The following is a 21646-nucleotide window of genomic DNA, read 5'->3' on the forward strand; positions in this document are numbered from 1 at the left end:
GGTGAGAGTGAACACGGTGAGCATAAACACGATGAGCGTGGACACGGTGAGTGTGAACACGGTGAGCGTGAACACGGTGAGCATAAACACGATGAGCCTGGACACGGTGAGTGTGAACACGGTGAGCGTGAACACGATGAGCATGGACACGGTGAGCATGGACACGGTGAGCATGAACACGGTGAGCGTGGACACGGTGAGCATGGACACGGTGAGCATGAACACGGTGAGCATGGACACGGTGAGCGTGGACACGGTGAGCATGGACACGGTGAGCGTGGACACGGTGAGCATGAACACGGTGAGCGTGAACACGGTGAGCGTGGACACGGTGAGCATGGACACGGTGAGCATGGACACGGTGAGCCTGGACATGGTGAGCATGGACATGGTGAGCGTGGACATGGTGGGCATAAACACGGTGGGCATAAACGGTGAGTGTGATGAGCATGGACATGGTGGGCATAAACACGACGAGCATGGACATGGTGGGCATAAACACGATGAGCATGGACATAGTGAGGCATAAACACGATGAGCATGGACATGGTGAGCGTGGACATGGTGGACATAAACACAATGAGCATGGTCATGGTGAGGCATAAACACGATGAGCATGGACATGGTGAGCGTGGACATGGTGGACATAAACACAATGAGCATGGTCATGGTGAGGCATAAACACGATGAGCATGGACATGGTGAGAGTGGACATGGTGGACATAAACACAATGAGCATGGTCATGGTGAGGCATAAACACGATGAGCATGGACACAATGAGCTTGGACACAATGAGCATGGACACAATGAGCATGGACACAATGAGCATGGACACAATGAGCATGGACACAATGAGCATGGTCATGGCGAGGCATAAACACGATGAGCATGGACACAATGAGCATGGACATAATGAGCATGAACACGATGAGCATGAACACGATGAGCGTGGACACAATGAGCATGGACACAATGAGCATGGACATGGTGAGCGTGGACATGGTGGGCATGAACACAATGAGCATGGACACAATGAGCATGGACACAATGAGCATGGACACAATGAGCATGGACACAATGAGCATGGACACAATGAGCATGGTCATGGCGAGGCATAAACACGATGAGCATGGACACAATGAGCATGGACATAATGAGCATGAACACGATGAGCATGAACACGATGAGCATGGACACGATGAGCATGGACATGGTGAGCGTGGACATGGTGGGCATGAACACAATGAGCATGGACACAATGAGCATGGACACAATGAGCATGGTCATGGTGAGGCATAAACACGATGAGCATGATCACGATGAGCATGGACACAATGAGCATGGACATGGTGAGCGTGGACATGGTGGGCATGAACACGATGAGCATGAACACGATGAGCATGAACACGATGAGCATGATCACGATGAGCATGGACACAATGAGCATGGACATGGTGAGCGTGGACATGGTGGGCATGAACACGATGAGCATGGACATGATGAGCATGGATACGGTGAGCATGGACATGATGAGCATGGACATGGTGAGCATGGACACAATGAGCATGAACACGATGAGCATGAACACGATGAGCATGATCACGATGAGCATGGACACAATGAGCATGGACATGGTGAGCGTGGACATGGTGGGCATGAACACGATGAGCATGGACATGATGAGCATGGACACGGTGAGCATGGACATAATGAGCATGGACACGGTGAGCGTGGAGATAGTGAGCGTGGACATGGTGGGCATGAACACGATGAGCGTGGACCTGGTGAGCGTGGACATGGTGGACATGAACACGATGAGCATGGACACGGTGAGCATGGAGATAGTGGTGGACATGGTGGGCATGAACACGATGAGCATGGACATGGCGAGCGTGGAGATAGTAAGCCTGGACATGGTGGGCATAAACACGATGAGCATGAACACAATGAGCATGGACACGATGAGCATGGACACGATGAGCATGGACATGGTGAGCATGGACATGGTGCAGATGGACATGGTGAGGATGGACATGGTGGGCATGAACACGATGAGCATGGACATGGTGGGCATGAACACGATGAGCGTGGACACGGTGAGCGTGGAGATAGTGAGCATGGAGATAGTGAGGGTGTACACGGCGAGCGTGGACACGGTGAGCGTGTACATGGTGAGAGTGTACATGGTGAGAGTGTACATGGTGAGAGTGTACATGGTGAGCGTGGACATTGTGAGTGTGGAAATGGTGAGGGTGGAGATGGTGAGTGTGAAGATGGTGAGGGTGTACATGGTGAGCGTGGAGATGGAGACGGTGAAGGTGGACACCGTGAGCGTGGATAACGGTGAGCATTGAGAATGGTGAGCATGGACATGGTGAGTGTGGACACGGTGAGCGTGGACACGGCGAGCATGGAGAATGGTGAGCGTGGAGAATGGTGAGGGTGTACACAGTGAGCATGGAGAGCGTGAGCATGGACATTGTGAGCATGGAGTGGGTGAGCATAGACTTCTTCAAACCCACACTCGAAACCTCGAACATAGACATATTCATACAATTACACCAACCGACACCACAAATCAACAACCACCTCTATCATCGACATCTTCATACAATTACACCAACCCAAAATATATCATAGATCATTTCCATGTTAATAAACATAAATTATTTAAATGTTTAACACAAAAGTGAACAGGAATATGAATGTTTATTAACATGAATAATATACATATTTTTAAACCTTAATTATTCACATGTTTAACACAAAACTGAACTGGAATATGAATGTTTATTAACATGAATCATTTACACATTTATAAACCTTAATTATTTACATGTTTAACACAAAAGTAAACTGCAATATGAATGTTTATTAACATGAATCATTTACACATTTATAAACCTTAATTATTCACATGTTTAACACAAAAGTAAACAGGAATATGAATGTTTATTAACGTGAATAATATACATATTTATAAACCTTAATTATTCACATGTTCAACACTAAACTGAACTGGAATATGAATGTTTATTAACGTGAATAATATACATATTTATAAACCTTAATTATTTACATGTTTAACACAAAACTGAACAGGAATATGAATGTTTATTAACGTGAATAATATACATATTTATAAACCTTAATTATTCACATGTTTAACACTAAACTGAACTGGAATATGAATGTTTATTAACGTGAATAATATACATATTTATAAACCTTAATTATTTACATGTTTAACACAAAACTGAACAGGAATATGAATGTTTATTAACGTGAATAATATACACATTTATAAACCTTAATTATTCACATGTTTAACACAAAAGTAAACAGGAATATGAATGTTTATTAACGTGAATAATATACATATTTATAAACCTTAATTATTCACATGTTCAACACTAAACTGAACAGGAATATGAATGTTTATTAACATGAATCATTTACACATTTATAAACCTTAATTATTCACATGTTTAACACAAAAGTAAACAGGAATATGAATGTTTATTAACGTGAATCATTTACACATTTATAAACCTTAATTATTCACATGTTTAACACAAAAGTAAAGAGGAATATGAATGTTTATTAACGTGAATAATATACATATTTATAAACCTTAATTATTCACATGTTTAACACAAAAGTAAACTGGAATATGAATGTTTATTAACGTGAATAATATACATATTTATAAACCTTAATTATTCACATGTTTAACACAAAAGTAAAGAGGAATATGAATGTTTATTAACGTGAATAATATACACATTTATAAACCTTAATTATTCACATGTTCAACACAAAACTGAACTGGAATATGAATGTTTATTAACATGAATCATTTACACATTTATAAACCTTAATTATTCACATGTTTAACACAAAAGTAAACTGGAATATGAATGTTTATTAACGTGAATAATATACATATTTATAAACCTTAATTATTCACATGTTCAACACTAAACTGAACAGGAATATGAATGTTTATTAACATGAATAATATACATATTTATAAACCTTAATTATTCACATGTTTAACACAAAAGTAAAGAGGAATATGAATGTTTATTAACATGAATAATATACATATTTATAAACCTTAATTATTCACATGTTTAACACAAAAGTAAAGAGGAATATGAATGTTTATTAACATGAATAATATACATATTTATAAACCTTAATTATTCACATGTTTAACACAAAAGTAAAGAGGAATATGAATGTTTATTAACGTGAATAATATACACATTTATAAACCTTAATTATTCACATGTTCAACACAAAACTGAACTGGAATATGAATGTTTATTAACATGAATCATTTACACATTTATAAACCTTAATTATTCACATGTTTAACACAAAAGTAAAGAGGAATATGAATGTTTATTAACGTGAATAATATACATATTTATAAACCTTAATTATTCACATGTTCAACACTAAACTGAACAGGAATATGAATGTTTATTAACATGAATAATATACACATTTATAAACCTTAATTATTCAGATGTTTAACACAAAAGTAAACAGGAATATGAATGTTTATTAACGTGAATAATATACATATTTATAAACCTTAATTATTTACATGTTCAACACTAAACTGAACAGGAATATGAATGTTTATTAACATGAATAATATACATATTTATAAACCTTAATTATTCACATGTTTAACACAAAACTGAACTGGAATATCAAAGTTCATCAACATAAATCATTGACATGTTTATAAACATTAATTATTTGCATGTTTAACCCAAAACTAAACTGACATATGAATGTTTATTAACATGAATCATTGACATGTTTTCTGCAGAATTGAGTTGGAATATAAAGGCCAATGACCGAATGTATAACAACTCATTCAAACGTACAAAGTATTACTGCATTAAGGAAAACCTGTACAAGGTAATCGCTTATAAACTTGTTTCCTTGTCTGATATGGATATGTGTGTATATAATATAATATATATATATATATATATATATATATATATATATATATATATATATATATATATATATATATGCAAAGATTTGTGGTTGGGAGTAAATCCAAATGACTCCATGGTAAGATCTCCAACCTTTAATTGAACAAACAATGACTCAACGTTTCGATTAACAACATGTGACAAAGCCACACGCCTCCGTTCATCTTCCTCAAGAGTGATAAAATCATCTCAACATCCCCTTATGTGCAAAGTGGGCGGGGTATATGCAAAGTGGGCGGGGTATATGCAAAGTGGGGTGGGCAAAGCTGGACAGCCACTTAAACCGTATCACACCGCTCTCGTGAACTGAGAACGTTACTGACCAAATTAAAAAATCAACCGCATATTAACGGCTCAAAATAGTCCTGTAAGCAATGCTGGATTATAAATCAAGTGTTTAGAAAATCCGGAACAATCATTACATTTAATTAGAAGTTAAACTTGTAAACAATTAAATTGTAAATTAAATTAAAACTGTAAATATATTGATGGGGTCATAGTAGAGGGGGGGGATAAAAATGGGGGGGGGAGGGGGACCGGAGGGGGGGCGGAAGCGGATGGGGGGTTTGGGAGAGGGGTGGTTTGGGAGAGGCGTGTTTGGGGGGGGGGGGAAGGGGGAGGGGGCAAATTGTCCGAATAAAAACCTTGTGTGACATATTATGTGGACTCGTTGTTCAAAGTACAGAATGCCTGCTTCGTTTACACAAGAGTGGGTCAAACGCTACCGGTAAGCCAACTACCTCTTGTGTGATCGAGGTAACAGTTTCTTCTGTGTGCCAAGCCCCCAAAACACGTCTTCTGTTTCTGTTGGGTGTGGAACCCAAAATATTAACCCTATCCCATAAAGGTGTGTGGCCTTCCTTAAGGCCGTGTTTGGCAATAGCAGATCTGCTGGGATAATTACATTCAAATGCTTTTTTGTTCAGCAATACGTTGACCTGAGGTCCTCCCGGTTTTACCCACATACTCAGCTCCACAACCTCAGGGCACTATGTATACCACCCCTGACCTATCCTTCATCAGAAGCTTGTCCTTGACCCTCATAAGAGCTTGGCGTAGGGTGAAAACCGGTGTGAAACTAACCCTCACTCCTGCCGATTTCAAAATTCTGCCGACCCTCTGTGAAACCCCCGGTACAAAAGGCAAAACACACAAACCCTTTGGTTGTTCTCTTGGTCTCAGCCTGTTGTGTGGGGAAGCCCTTATCGTTTTCCTGTTGAGTAACAAGCTATCAGGATAACCATTTGCCCTGAACTCATTTTGAAGATGATCCACCTCACTCATCTTGTCTTCAAAGGTAGATGGTAACTCACTTGCTCTTTTTGAGAGGGTGTGCACAACCGATCTTTTGTGTTCCATTGGATGGCAAGAATTGAAATCAAGGTAGCGATCAGTGTTTGTTGGTTTTCTGTAAACGTTACCTTTAAGGCTCCTTTGGTATCCCTTGTTATGAGTGTATCCAGGAAGGGAAGGGCTCCATTTTTCTCCTCTTCAATGGCGAAATTAATGGAGGAAAAAGTTTTATTTATGGCCTCATGTATGATGCCCACCTCATCAAAGTGACATGACAAATGTGTCATCCACGTACCGGAACCAAACACGTGGTCGCACTAACAGGGCTGGAATGGTGCGTTCCTCCAAATCCTCCATCACCATGTTAGCAATCACAGCCGATACCGGGGAACCCATAGCGGTGCCATAAACCTGCTTGTAATATACCTCGTTAAATACAAAGTAGGTGGAAGAGCGGCAGGTAGAAAGCATGTCACACACGTCCATCGTGCTTAAAGCTCCCGCAGTCTCTTTCCATCGATCATCTTCCATCAAACGCCGGTTAGATTAACGGAGGAAGTTCACTCTTGAGGAAGATTAACGGAGGCGTGTGGCTTTGTCACATGTTGTTAATCGAAACGTTGTCATTGTTTGTTCAATGAAAGGTTGGAGATCTTACCATGTAGTCATATATATATATATATATATATATACATATATACCAGCCGAATGCACCCGGCATTGCCCGGGTTGTTTTTGAATGAATTTACTACTATAATTCAGCTTTTACTCGCGGCCAGAGAAGATTGACGACTATGATTCAGCTCAGCTTTTAATTGCGAAATGGGCCCAGCCCGGCCGAGGTGGCCTCGACGGGCCTTGCCACCTCACCTATAACCTTCCCAGGGCCCGTCCCGACATTTTTGGTTATTTTTCAATGAATTTACTACTATAATTCAGCTTTTCCTCACGGCCGTGGAAGATTGACTACTATAATTCAGCTCAGCTTTTAATTGCGAAATGGGCCCAGCCCGGCTTAGGCGACCTCGACCGGCCTCGCCACCTAGCCAAGAACCTTCCCGGGGCCTGTCCCGATATTTTTTGTTTCAGAGGTTTCCTCCTATCTTTCACCGTTCAGGAGATTAGATTAGTTCAGGAGATGCAGACAAACAAACAAAAACTCTCTTTTATATATACATATAGAAGATAGATAGATAGACAGAAGAAGATAGAAGATATATATACACACGTATATATATATATATATATATATATATATATATATATATATATATATATATATATATATATATATATATATATATATATATATATATATATATATATATATATATATATATATAAAATATTATATATATATATATATATTATATTATATATATATATATATATATTATATTATATATATATATTTATATATTATATTATATATATATATATATTATATTATATATATATATATATATATATATATATATATATATATATATATATATATATATATAGAAGCACGCGGTACTACGCGCGTGACTTGCTACCAAGGAGGAAGCGGACAACGCGGTGAGTTTATAGTTCTTTATTCCAAAGAGGTCACTGTAGCACTGGCGCGCTCCGGGCCCGGTGTATATCCTGAGGCCACGCCTACCCCTCGGGCGTGGCCGCCGCCCACTTGGTGCGCGGAATGATGTCACCACGCCAGTGGGCTTTCGTGTCCGTCACTACACTATATATATATATATATATATATATATATATATATATATATATATATATATATATATATATATATATATATATATATATATATATATAAATAAAAGGTTTTGATTTGTAAAATTACACTTTGCCTTTCAAAGTCTTAGCATGCAAAAACATGCCTACTAATTGAAATTGAAAATACCTCACTGCACTGGAAAACGTGGGAACAGGAATACCGTGAAGGCGGGGACTTGTAATATCGTGAAACCCACCTGGAGGTGGCGCTACACGCTACAAATTTACATGGAGAATTTGTATCCCTCCACTCCTTCTCCTCCACCCCCCAATACCACTGGCAAAGATAAAACACCCCAATGCACAAATCAAATTGGGGTCATGTGGATCCTATGTAGCAAGTCTGGATGTAATCGGCTCGGCCCAGAACTGTAGGAGTAGCGTGACATACACCGGTCCATGAATTATAGTAAAGATTATTCATTCTATATTAATGTTTTCTGAAAAATAAAAATAAATTGCTTGGCTGATTTTATTACGTTTTTCCTTGCAGGGAAATTACATTAAAACATGCAAGTACAATATCATTACTTTTCTGCCACTAAATGTGTTTGAACAGTTCCATCGAGTAGCAAATCTCTACTTTTTGATCCTCATCATTCTTCAGGTATTGTAGTTACATTGTGACAGATTAACGTCATGTAGAATGATGCAAGTGAATTTTGCGTTGTCACATACTGGTATCAGATACATGCATGTCTCAGTCACGTGTGTTTTACTTCCCATTGTAGGCAATCCCACAAATCTCTGCGCTGGGTTGGTACACAACATTCATAACCCTGATCATCATGATGGCGGTCACAGCTATCAAAGATGCCGTCGATGATTTCGTAAGTGTTGCAGAAAAGATGCTATTTGTTACTTCCTGTTTATAGTCATGGGTATCGTGCACATGGAGAACCGTTTTGATGACTTAACATGGCTCATCAAAGCTGACTCTTCTTCACACCTGCAATCAATATTGTGTTGATTTTGTAAATGAGATAGTAAATCCTGTTTATCCTAAATTTCTGGCAGTCTTTTATAAAGCTTCCAATACAATCTAGATTGGGAATTTCTAAAGCAAATCTGGGAGGAAATTCAGGTTTATTTGATTATCTTTATCACACTTAGAAAGCAATTTAAATTATTTATGGTTTTACATCCGGGCAGGGCAAGTTAATGCACTCGTAACCCGGAGGACGGCACAACAGAAACGAAAGGACAAATAAAGTGCCGTGGTTTTGTTTTAGAGTGAAACCAGAAAACGAGAGGGGACTGAAGGGAAACGTTAACAGAAATATTATATATTATTGTGAACCGTGGTGTCTGTCCGTGCATTTGTCTGTCTCCCGTTTAAGGCGGCCGCTTCCCATGCTGCCTTTGAAAACCTCAACATTCAGTTTTGAAATGATGGGACAACAGACATGAATAATGTTGATGCCAAATTTTATTGGCGCTGAGGAAGCGCCTTTAGCGATTGACTTCCAGCCAGTGTAACGCTAATTCCTGTCACAGGAATTCTGAGATCATATAAGTGGGCGTGGCAGTTCCTGATTGGTTCGTGTTGGGGAACGCCTTCTCGCTGCCGACGTGACGTAAATTCGCGCACGCGCACTGGTGATTGGCGCTGAGGAAGCGCCTCTAGCGAATGACTTCCAGCCAGTGTAACGCTAATTCCTGTCACAGGAATTCTGAGATCATATAAGTGGGCGTGGCAGTTCCTGATTGGTTCGTGTTGGGGAACGCCTTCTCGCTGCCGACGTGACGTAAATTCGCGCACGCGCACTGGTGAAGCTTACTCGATCTTACTCGATCCCATATTACATGTACTTTCATTGCATACAAATTATACTTCCTCCTAGAAATTCCATGCCCGAACCTCAGCGCAATCCAAGAGGATTCACTTGTTTTGCAAGCAGGAATATTTTGCCCTCTTTTTAAACAAATCCAACCTCCACCGCCCGATGTTGCACTACCATTTTGCGGTGGTCAGTATAAATAGCTCAGATCTTTGTCTCTGAGTGAAACCAAGAATGCAACACAATTAACCTTTTAAAATTGAAATCATTGAAATTGAAAGATTAACTTAAACGTTTCCCGTCATTGGAGATGGATACTTTTGTTTGTACGGTGTATAATATTCTCTAATAGTGCAGTATGTTGGCTTAGCGGTTAGGGTGCCGGCTTGGGATCCTAGGATCCTGGGTTCGAATCCCGGTCGATCGCTGAATTAACACCAGGGGGGTTGACTCAGCCTGTCATCCTTCCGAGGTCGGCAAATTGAGTACCAGCTTGCTGGGATGAATGATCCCGGTGTGTATCCCGGTTTAGAATAGGTACACCGTATCCCTGCGCATCGTAAGAGCGTGACCAAGGGTTGGCGTCAGGAAGGGCATCCGGCCATAAAAACATTGCCTCAAACAGGGAACCATGATTGTCATGGGGCCCACAAGGCTAACCCCTGCTCTAGCGGGGAAAATGGCCTTAAAATGATCATCCATTCATTCATTCAATAGTGCAGTATGTCTCCCGTAAGCACAATACTATAAATTAACTGAAGCACCAACTGACTTCCCTAAGAGTCTAGAATTAAATAGGCCTAAGTACGAACATTACATACAGCAATTCTACTATATGTTACACACACACACACACACACACACACACACACACACACACACACACACACACACACACACACACACACACACACACACACACACTTCTCCTCGTATCAATGAATCAATCCAAAAATCTAGTATAATTTATCTTGCGGCCCCGGAACCAAACAAAATCTATATTAACTAGAAGGGCATTCAGTGGAGAGCAAACCTCCACCTGGTTGTCCATATCACTCAATGGTGAAGAATCACTTTAAAAATTCTACTTGCTGGATCCGGAATTGGATCTTCACCAAAACGGAATCTATTTGTCTTTTTCAGACACCCAACCGGTCCACCAAATCCGTCCATAACTTTTTGAGATATCCTGCTATGTATCGTTTTTGGCCCTATCTCTCCATGGTGAAGAATCTCTTTAAAAATTCTAGTAGCCGGATCCGAATCCGGATCTTCACCAAAATGTAATAATTTCGTCCTTGTCACATACATGAATAATGTTGCACATTTCCTAATCAAGGAGAAGAAGTCCCAAATCTCTGGGGTTTGCTTTGCACAGTTCAATCATGTCTCTTACGAGGGAGATGTTGTCATAGATGGAGCGTTTGGTTACACAATAGCATTGGTCTTCTTTCGACAATGAGGAGAGACGAGGAGTAAGTCGCGATGCCAGGGCTTTCGAGAATAACTTATAGTCTGTGCACAACAAAGAGATTGGGCGCCAGTTTTGAATATAGAGCAAGTCTCCTTTCTTTGGAATGAGGGTGAGAATAGCCCGTCGGCAACTCTGAGGGAGCTCTCAAAGCTGGCAGCTTGCGTTCAAGGTGTTGAGGAGTTCAGGACCCAATAGATACCAAAATTTCTTATAAAATTCAGTTGTAAGTCCATCCAATCCAGGCGCTTTCCCAACAGCAAGGCTGTGCAGAGCGGCGCCAAGTTTGTCCAAGGTAATGGGCCCCTCCAGGTGGGAACGTCCACCTTCACACAACACTGGCAGGCCTACGGAGATAGAGGCGACACTGACAGGATTTATTTGCTCCATCGAATATATTTTAGAGAAATATTCCTTTGCGAAAAGTATGATCATTGATTGATTGAAAGTGATGGATGAGTCTGCCAAACGCAGTTGAGAGAGCTGTTTGTTCGGGAGGTGTTTCTCTAAAGAAAAAAAAATACTTAGTTGGTATGTCTGTCTTGTTAAGGTGCTGCACCCTCATCCGAACTAAGGCACCACGTGCATTCCTCTCAGTTATTTCTTTCGATACAGACTGTTTCTCAGTTAAGGCTCTCTGCACATTATTATTTTGTCCTGTGACCCTCTGGAGATGTGAAATCTCCGATTGCAATAATTTCCTCGCTTCATAATCAGCCCTTTTTGAGAAGCTCTGGTATTGTTGGCAGAAACCTTTGATTTGGTTTTTTTACTAAATCCCACCACACCAGTGGGTTAACAGAACAGCTCAACTTCCATTCCAAGAGATCTGTCCAGAAAGATTCAAAAGCCTGAATAAAATTGAAGTCTTCTATTAAACTATTGTTGAATTTCCAGTGAGAACTCCCTGGACACGGTTTAGAGAGTTGAACGAATGCTCGAGCTAAGGAGTGATCGGAGAAACCGGAAGGCACAATGTCAGATTTGCAAACTCCATGTAACAGGTGAGAATTTACATAAATGCGATCAAGCCTCGCAAGTGAAATGTGGTTGTTGGAACAACGACACCATGTATAGGATTGTTCAGAAGGGTGTTGCAAGCGCCAGACATCATGGAGATTATATTTCGCAATGATGTTCGCAAAAAGGTTTGTGGTACATGGTTGGGGTTCCGGCCCGTTTCGGTCACATGAGGCATTAACAGTACAGTTAAAGTCGCCACCAATAATTAGACAAGTCTGCAGATCCAGTGTTTGGAGGAACTTTCTCAGTTCAGCAAAGAAGGAGATCCGCTCACCATTTTTGCTTGGAGCGTACACATTAATGATTGCAAACTTGACCTGATTGAGATAGAAGGTCACAGAGGCAAGATGGCCATCAATGATATTCGCAAATTGAAGGGAGGACGGTTGGAAATGTTTCCCAAAGACGAACATGATTCCTGTCTTAGACGAGGAGCTGTTACTAAAGAAACACTCTTTATCCATAATGAGTCGCCACTGGGCCTGAACAGATCTGACGGCATGGGTCTCCTGCAACAAAGCTATGTCGAGACCGTTAGCTTCTATCAGCTGTTTGGTCTGGATCTGGCGGAGTGAACTTCCACCACCATTGACATTTACTGTTTCAATCTTGAAACCCACCATGAGTTAACTTCGAGTCTTTTTCGCCTTGGCGATCAATTTTCTTAAACGGTGACAATGTGTCTGACGAAAGTTGAATGAGCCAGGCCTGCGTATAATAGCCTGAGCACACTCAAGGAAGGACGGTAAATCTGGAAAGCATTCCGTTAGGTTTACAATGCGTTTCCTGTATGTATTCTGCAAGAACAGTCTTATTTGTTCAGGGGAAGTAGGAACTTGACTGGTAAGCTTCTCCACTGCCTCCACCTAGCTGTTTGCTTCCTCCAGGTGAGATTCATCAGAGTAAGTTTCAATTTCTGAGTCACACAAGTTTGTATAGTCCTGCATGTCGATGCTGTCATCAATATCGACACACGGATCTGCACTAGTTATAACATCTGTGTGCTCTCCCACCGTGGGAACATTGCTTTGTGGAATAACAGCAATAATCTGTGGATTTGGTGAAACAGAAACAGCATCAGCAGATGCACTGATGTTGCTTCCCTCGACTGCAACAACCTCTGATGGTGTGGCGGTATCTAGCACAATAGGAGTCTCTTGCAAAACATTGATCTCTGCGATTCCAGCTTCACCAGGTGATGGACTGGGAGCAGTAACGGGGACAGTTTCGCTATTTTCTGCTGACAAGGTTTCAGCATCATCATGTTCAGGATTAACATTTTCCAAAGTGACAGCAGGTTCATCACCAGTGGCCTCGGCAGGTTAATCACCAGTGGTCTCGGCAGGTTCATAACCAGTGGTCTCGGCAGGTTCATAACCAGTGGTCTCGGCAGGTTCATCACCAGTGGTCTCGGCAGGTTCATCACCAGTGGTCTCGGCAGGTTCATCACCAGTGGTCTCGGCAGGTTCATCACCAGTGGTCTCGGCAGGTTCATCACCAGTGGTCTCGGCAGGTTCATCACCAGTGGTCTCGGCAGGTTCATAACCAGTGGTTTCAGCAGGTTCATCACCAGTGGTCTCAGCATGTTCATCACCAGTGGTCTCAGCAGGTTCATCACCAGTGGTCTCAGCAGGTTCATCACCAGTGGTCTCAGCAGGTTCATCACCAGTGGTCTCAGCAGGTTCATCACCAGTGGTCTCAGCAGGTTCATCACCAGTGGTCTCAGCAGGTTCATCACCAGTGGTCTCAACAGGTTCATCACCAGTGGTCTCAGCAGGTTCATCACCAGTGGTCTCAGCAGGTTCATCACCAGTGGTCTCGGCAGGTTCATCACCAGTGGTCTCGGCAGGTTCATCACCAGTGGTCTCGGCAGGTTCATCACCAGTTGTCTCGGCAGGTTCATCACCAGTGGTCTCAGCAGGTTCATCACCAGTGTTCTCAGCAGGTTCATCACCAGTGGTCTCAGCAGGTTCATCACCAGTGTTCTCAGCAGGTTCATCACCAGTGGTTTCAGCAGGTTCACCACCAGTGGTCTCAGCACAATCATCAGAGGACTTTCCAATAGTCGAGTCCATAACAGGTGAAACGATTCCATTTGATTTGTTAACAGGTAAACCAGTCCCTGCATGTGGAACGTCTATGTCCTCACATGAAAGGGGGCCGAACTTGTTGGCTGTAGGTACAGGGTTTGTCCCAGGTAAGCAGGTTGTAGAGTGGCATCGGTCACGACTGGGGGGGGTGTTACCGACAGGTTGCTTATTGTTAAATGCTACCTTTTTCCCTCGGGAAAGGTCTTTCTCTTCCTTGACGGAACAATGGTGAAACCATCCCCGACGTTCGTTGTGCTGTTTGGATCATCTAGTCTGGGATCCGAGACCTCAAAATTTGATTTTGAAGTGACACCCCTGCTATAAAATGTTTGACCCCTAGATCATGTCTGTGGGGGTGTTAGCCACCAGAAAAGTGACTTTAGCAAGGTAGTTTGGATTGCACGAATTCTGTAGGGACATTTTTTAACTTGGGGCGTGAACTGTAAAAAAGCAAGAAATTTAGGGGTAGGGGAAATTCAATTGACCATATATCCCATAATACAGGGGTGAGTGCAACAAATTACCACTCATTATTTTTGTTATAAAGTTGGCTTTTATATGAAACATGATTCAACGTGATTGGACCATCCATGAGGTCAGCAGAGCTCAAAAGGTCACGGAAAGTGGGTTAAGCTAAAAGTTTAGCTCCTTTAGTAAATAAAATCACATTTTTCCTACTCCAAGCTCAATATAGCCAAACTTTTACACCCAAAATATGTTGTTTGTACCCCTCTGATGTTTTTGGGAAAGAAATGCCCCGACTGAACTTAACTTACTGGCATGTATGTCACTTTAGATTTGCATAACTTTTAAAAAATCACCAAAATCGGGCATTCACACTATCTATTTGCACGGTACTCTTCAACATGTTTTAAAACGACAAGTCATACCACATACTGTCTGGAAAAGTGTCATTACCTCTATTTACTCATCATCATCACCGTCATCAGTCAGAAGCCGTCCACATTTTTCTCTGTCGCCATTGCAGGCACATGCAATGATGCATGGTACTCCAGCTTTCGCACAAGGGCAATTCTTCAGGCAGTTCGGTTTCTTCTCATATTTGCAGTACTTCAACTTCGCAGCAGAAGGCTTTGATGGCTTGCTCTTCATGACAGGAATTAACCTGTCACCATCCACACTCCTGCCATACTCTTCAGGTGAAAGAAGCACTGGATTGCTGAGTGAAGCTTGCTTGTATAAGCTGATCTGACAAAGGCTCCTGAGAACGTGGAAGTGAAAAGCATCTTCTGTTGGAGGAAGGGAGCGCAGATCTAGTTTGCTAAATGCAAACAAGTGGGCGCGGAGCTTATCCAGGGATGAATACCCTGGCTTTCCGTAGAGATCACAAAAGAAGCTTCGTGCTTCAGTTATCACCTGATCATGTGCAGAAGGTCCGGATTCATGTCGGATGAAATTGGACAACGCTGGCTGTTTGTGAACATGCTGGAGTGCGACTTTCACTGCTCTCTTCTTACCCCGTTTGAAAGGATAGCTCACCGAATCACAACCTGACAGAATGTAGGAGATGAGCAGTGTGTCTGTGAGTGCCAATACGTCCTTTCCAACTGCTTTGGCCAACTCATTCACCAAGTCATGGATGGGGAGGAACAGATCATCCTTTTCCACCCATAACTCAACAACGCTTGTCAACCGAGGGAAATGATACATTGACAAGACGATGATATCTGTATCTGTAGCCTGAATGACAACTACGCTGTTGTCACAGCTAGCAATGTGAGCAAAGATTCTGGTGTCCGCCTCCTCGTGGTTAGGGCAGTACAGCTCATAAACATTGGTATGTTCCGTCTGCGTCACACGAGTTGCCTGGGCGTTGACCCCAAGGACCAGGCAGAAGCCATCAGGCCAGGATGACTCCTGGGACCAACGTGAAGCAAGATACGACAGCAGATTGGTCTTGTTACAAGGGTTTGACAGGAATGTGTTCCAATCAGGGATTTTCATGATGTCCGCTGGAACAAACTCTGGCAAGTTGGTATTTGACTCCCGTCTCTGGCGTTCATCCCCTTTTAGACTCTTCAACCCAAAATCATATTGATCGCCCACGAAATGCACTTCAGTGCAATGTCTGGGTTTCATGTTCAAGAGTTTGTTCCTGTACCTTTCCTGAAGTTGGTCAAATGTACTCGAACCAAGTGTGTTGAACCGCTGGATGAATGCCATTGCATTGACTACATAAACTGCATCAGATGCAGAAGGAGGCAACTCTTTTAACGGTTCCCATGACTCGGCAACCTCTGCCTGTAGAGTGGATAGATAGTTGGATTTGCAACCTTTGCGCATGGAAAATCCATTCTTCTCTGGCTCAAACAACGAGGGAGGGTACTCAAGCCATTCGTAACTAAATGCCTCAGTCCGTGCCTCATCACTCAGGTCCTGTGCGAAACAAAGTGCCCTTGTCACTGCACTCTCCTCTCTGATGACTTCTTTCACAGTGTCCATCTTTTTCTTACTTTTCTTCAGATGCGTGGCGAATGTTTCTATCTTCGGTTGGACAATCTTGTCTGCATTCGTTGTCGTGGCAGCATCCATTGCCTCCAAGCCTAGACGGTTGGCATCTACCAGGGTAGTTGCTGCAAGAATCTGACCTGTGGATATGTTCATTAGTTTATCTGTTGCAAGTGAAGGATCGAATGGGTTTTGCATCTTCTCTTCCACGGTCCGTTTGATCTGCAACACGGCTTCCATGTCGTCTTTCCTCAGCTTCCCGTGGTGGTCAGATTGCGGCGAGGCCATGTGTGCCATCTGTTTTACACTTTCAGAGACAGAGGTCATGAACGGTAGAGCCTTGATGTACTTTTCTCGTGCTGATTCAGACTGTGTTATACCCTTAAAGAGGCTTGTTTTGCCTTCCCTATTGTAGGTCTGTTCAAGGGCAAGGTCTGTCCACACACCATTAAAGTCTCCTGCAGTCTGGTGAACTGTGAATTTGCCAGCTGCAAACTCCTCGTGCACTTCTGGTGCTGTTTCTGGAAGCTTTTGCATCTCACTGAGATAGATCGGAAGGCAGGACATGTACTTACTATGGCCGGAAGCAAAGGTATAGGGTAGCATATTCTGTACCTCTTGTAAGTGCTGTTGCCACAGCCCAGCTCTCTCAGCATGGATGTAACGCCTTAGGATAAGCAGCATGTCTATGTACATGCTCCAAAGATGGGCTGTCACTCCTAATCCCTTCTCAAAATATCCCCAGAGTGACTCCAGTGACTCTAGGCATTTCATGACTTCCTTCATGAGTGCAGCAAATTCGTCCTTCTCTTTCCTGTCAAAGGCATTTCTAAGACTTTCAAGCAGAGACGAAAGCAAAGAAAGTGTCTCCTCAGTCTTCTCGAACAACAGCCATTTCTCAAATGCCTCCCACTTCAGCATGAACAATGCCTCACTCAACCATGAATGATAACGGACCATCTTATAATCATCTTTTCCTGCCATGACTTTATTGGCTCTACCTCGACCACAGATATCACTAGAAACCAGAATGTCCTCTATGCCACTCTCCATTATGAAAAATCCAATAGATCCCAAGAAGTTCTGGGCAATATGGAATCCTCCAAGTCGAACAATAACATTTTTGTACTTTTCCGATTCCTTCCTAAACAACCCCTTTACTATGTCATATATCGCCTGGTCACAAGTCACCACCGTCTTAGCCTGACCCATCTTAAGACTCAAGGAGACAAAGTAGTCCAACGAGGTCTGGACTACATCTGCGTTGGTTGGGTTTTGTGGAAGCAATGGTCCATAACCAATCTTTGTTTTCTCTGTATGTATGTTTGTATGTTTGTTACGTAAATAATAATTGACAAGAAGGAAGCTTGCTCCAGCTAGGGAGGCTGAAGATCGATGGTAATCATAAAGATCAGCAAGAGTGAAGCAAGTTGCTGAAACAAATGTAGCATAATAATCACTAGCACTACACAAAAGATGAAAAGCATCAACCACCACAGTAAACCATCACTATTACGATCAATATAGGCCAGAAACAGTAGAGGGATGCAAAGAACATATTGTGACATATACATATGTGAATTATTTGATAAAGGAGCTAAATTTTCAGCTTAACCCACTTTCCGTGACCTTTTGAGCTCTGCTGACCTCATGGATGGTCCAATCACGTTGAATCATGTTTCATATAAAAGCCAACTTTATAACAAAAAGAATGAGTGGTAATTTGTTGCACTCACCCCTGTATTATGGGATATATGGTCAATTGAATTTCCCCTACCCCTAAATTTCTTGCTTTTTTACAGTTGACGCCCCAAGTTAAAAAACGTCCTTACAGAATTCGCGCAATCCAAACTACCTTGCTAAAGTCACTTTTCTGGTGGCTAACACCCCCACAGACATTATCTAGGGGTCAAACATTTTATAGCAGGGGTGTCACTTCAAAATCACTTTTTTACACATTTCCAGGCCTCGGATCCCAGACTAATCGGGATGGGAAGGCTGAGCGTCATTGCCGGACATGGAAAATGTTCCCTTGACAGCCGAAGCAAAAGATGAAGAAGAAGAATCCCTGTTGTTTACACGGTTTGCCCCAGTTCGACGAAGCTGCTTTTGGGCAAGAGCGTTTCAGGTGTCCGAATTTACCTCATTCAAAACATTTCAAGGTGTCAGTGGTTACGTATAATTGGTAATCATGATTATCAATTTTGAATTTTAAAACAATGTTCAGCGTTCTTTCGACGTTAGAAGGAGGAAGTACAAGATAAGCTTGTCCTCCTGAAAGACATCACATGTTTTAGCCCGGTCGTCCTGGCAACGTAAAGGTAACATAGTGACATGCGAAACCACAGTACCATGACGAGATAGTTCGGAGACCAGTCTCTCATTCTTCAGGAATGGAGGAACGTTCGAGATGATGACCTTACGGCCGGGGTGTCGAGAGGGGACACGAGTACGAAATGTCCATCATCTGTCGATAATCCTGCAGATACAATCTCGTGAACCAGTTCAGCCTCGGATACGAAAATAACGACACGTTTGTTCATTCGCGAGGCTGCACGAACTTTATCAATACCGATTATGTTGCCCACAGCAATAACGAGGTCCTCGACGCTGACATCGTTCGGCGGGACACAAACGACGCTATGTGTACGTGTTAACGCTTCATATGCCGCGTAACGCGAAAACGAAGTCATAATTTACAAGGGACGAGGGTGGGGGGGGGGGGGGGGAGAAGGGACGAGGAGGGGGGGGGGGGGAGAAGGGGACGAGGGAGGGGAGGGGAAGAAGGGACGAGGAGGGGAGGGGAAGAAGGGACGAGGAGGGGAGGGGGAGAAGGGACGAGGAGGGGAGGGGGAGAAGGGACGAGGAGGGGAGGGGGAGAAGGGACGAGGAGGGGAGGGGGAGAAGGGACGAGGAGGGGAGGGGGAGAAGGGACGAGGAGGGGGGGGGGAGAAGGGACGAGGAGGGGAGGGGGAGAAGGGACGAGGAGGGGAGGGGGAGAAGGGACGAGGAGGGGAGGGGGAGAAGGGACGAGGAGGGGAGGGGAGAAGGGACGAGGAGGGGAGGGGGAGAAGGGACGAGGGACGAGGGACGAGGGACGAGGGTGGGGAGAAGGGACGAGGGACGAGGGTGGGGAGAAGGAACAAGGGACGAGGTTGGGGGGGAGGTACGACGTTGGGGGAGGAGGGACGAGGTTGGGGGGGGAGGGAGGGGGGTTGGGGGGGGAGGGACGAGGTCGGGGGGGGAGGGACGAGGTCGGGGGGGGGAGGGACGAGGTCGGGGGGGGAGGGACGAGGTCGGGGGGGGAGGGACGAGGTTGGGGGGGGAGGGACGAGGTTGGGGGGAGGGACGGGGTGGGGGAGGGATGGGGTGGGGGGAGGAAGGGACGAGGGCGGGGGGGGGGGTTGGAGAAGGGACTAGAGCCCCTTTATATAAAGACTCTAGAAGGGACGAGGGGGGGGGAGAAGGGACGAGGGGGGGGGGAGAAGGGACGAGGGGGGGGGAGAAGGGACGAGGGGGGGGGAGAAGGGACGAGGGGTGGGGGGGAGAAGGGACGAGGGGGGGGGAGGGACGGGGTGGGGGAGGGATGGGAGGAGGGTGAATATCGCTCTCGAACAGTGATTAATTAATTACGAGCCGAGACAGATTTTCAAAGGCGAAAACAAACACAGCTGGTGGAGAAAAAAGCGATCAGCCGGAGGACGAGATGGGCCGCCGATTAATGCAAAAGTTATCCACAAACAGCTGCGGGCTCTCTTTCTCTCTCTCAGAAAAGGAAAGGAAACAAGGACACGAAGGAGTGAATATAAATACAAACGAGATAAGAAAAAGGAAACCGAGGAGGGAAAAGGGAGGCAGAAGGGGGTGGGGGAGGGGAGGGAGGCCGAAGCCCCGAAGTGTTGGGTCTGATCAAAGGGGAGGGGTTGGGGCACAAATGCAGAGTAAGGATGTGAAGATAAACGAACAGGGGGAAGGAAAAGGTGAGATACGACGCGGAAAGGGACAACAGAGTAGAACAGCAGAGCAGATCGAACCTCACCACACATGCACAGCCGCCATCTTGCCATGCCCAAACACTGACGAGAGAGAGAGAGAGAGAGAGAGAGAGAGAGAGAGACTTTGACTTTTAAGCTCTTTTTATTATAAAAGTATAAAACAAGAATACCACCAAAAGCAATCAATCAGGGCAATCAGTAAAATCATAGCAATCCCGAAAGGAAAAAAACAAACGGTGCACTGCAAACCCAGCAACAGAAAGGTGCAAATGCCAGAAAAAAACAGCACACGATAAGAAACACCCGCACTGTATTATACGGAGATTAACAATTTGTTTTCCTGGACCTCACAAATCCCTCCAACACACCAAGTCGCAACAAAATTAGCAAGGTCGTTTGCCGTTTGGACACAGCCAAATTCAAGCTTGAGCCTTGCTGACACCAATGAACTAAAGAACACCATGATACTGCATTCCTGCATGGGTCTGCCGCCCAGCTTCGCCTTCCGCGACAGGTATACGGCCAGTTTAGCAGTAGCGGTTAGGAACCCGAATACAATGGATGTGGTTCCCTTTTTGGGAGGAAAGCCAAAGATGTAAGCTTTCAAGGAAAAGGTAACCTGCAATCTATGGGAAATAAAATTTAACCAATGAAACAAAGGAGAAAGTCTTTCACAATTAATGAAAGCATGAAGCAAATCTTCCCTCGCCGGACAAAAGGGGCAAC

General features: G+C 43.6%; 1 protein-coding gene across 1 annotated transcript in view; it reads left to right on the forward strand.

The window, feature by feature from the left end:
* The first annotated feature begins 2357 nt into the window (after window positions 1-2357).
* The window catches only part of LOC137422422 (phospholipid-transporting ATPase IC-like), a 312955-nt gene continuing 293666 nt past the window's right edge, over window positions 2358-21646 (forward strand). The window contains 4 exon segments of the mRNA XM_068109179.2: window positions 2358-2421; window positions 4851-4942; window positions 8585-8698; window positions 8823-8921. Of these exon segments, the coding sequence (XP_067965280.2) occupies window positions 2358-2421; window positions 4851-4942; window positions 8585-8698; window positions 8823-8921 (369 nt within the window).

Source organism: Myxine glutinosa, chromosome 2, assembly GCF_964187855.1.
Source record: "Myxine glutinosa chromosome 2, kmMyxGlut1.1, whole genome shotgun sequence".
Lineage (NCBI taxonomy): Eukaryota > Metazoa > Chordata > Myxini > Myxiniformes > Myxinidae > Myxine > Myxine glutinosa.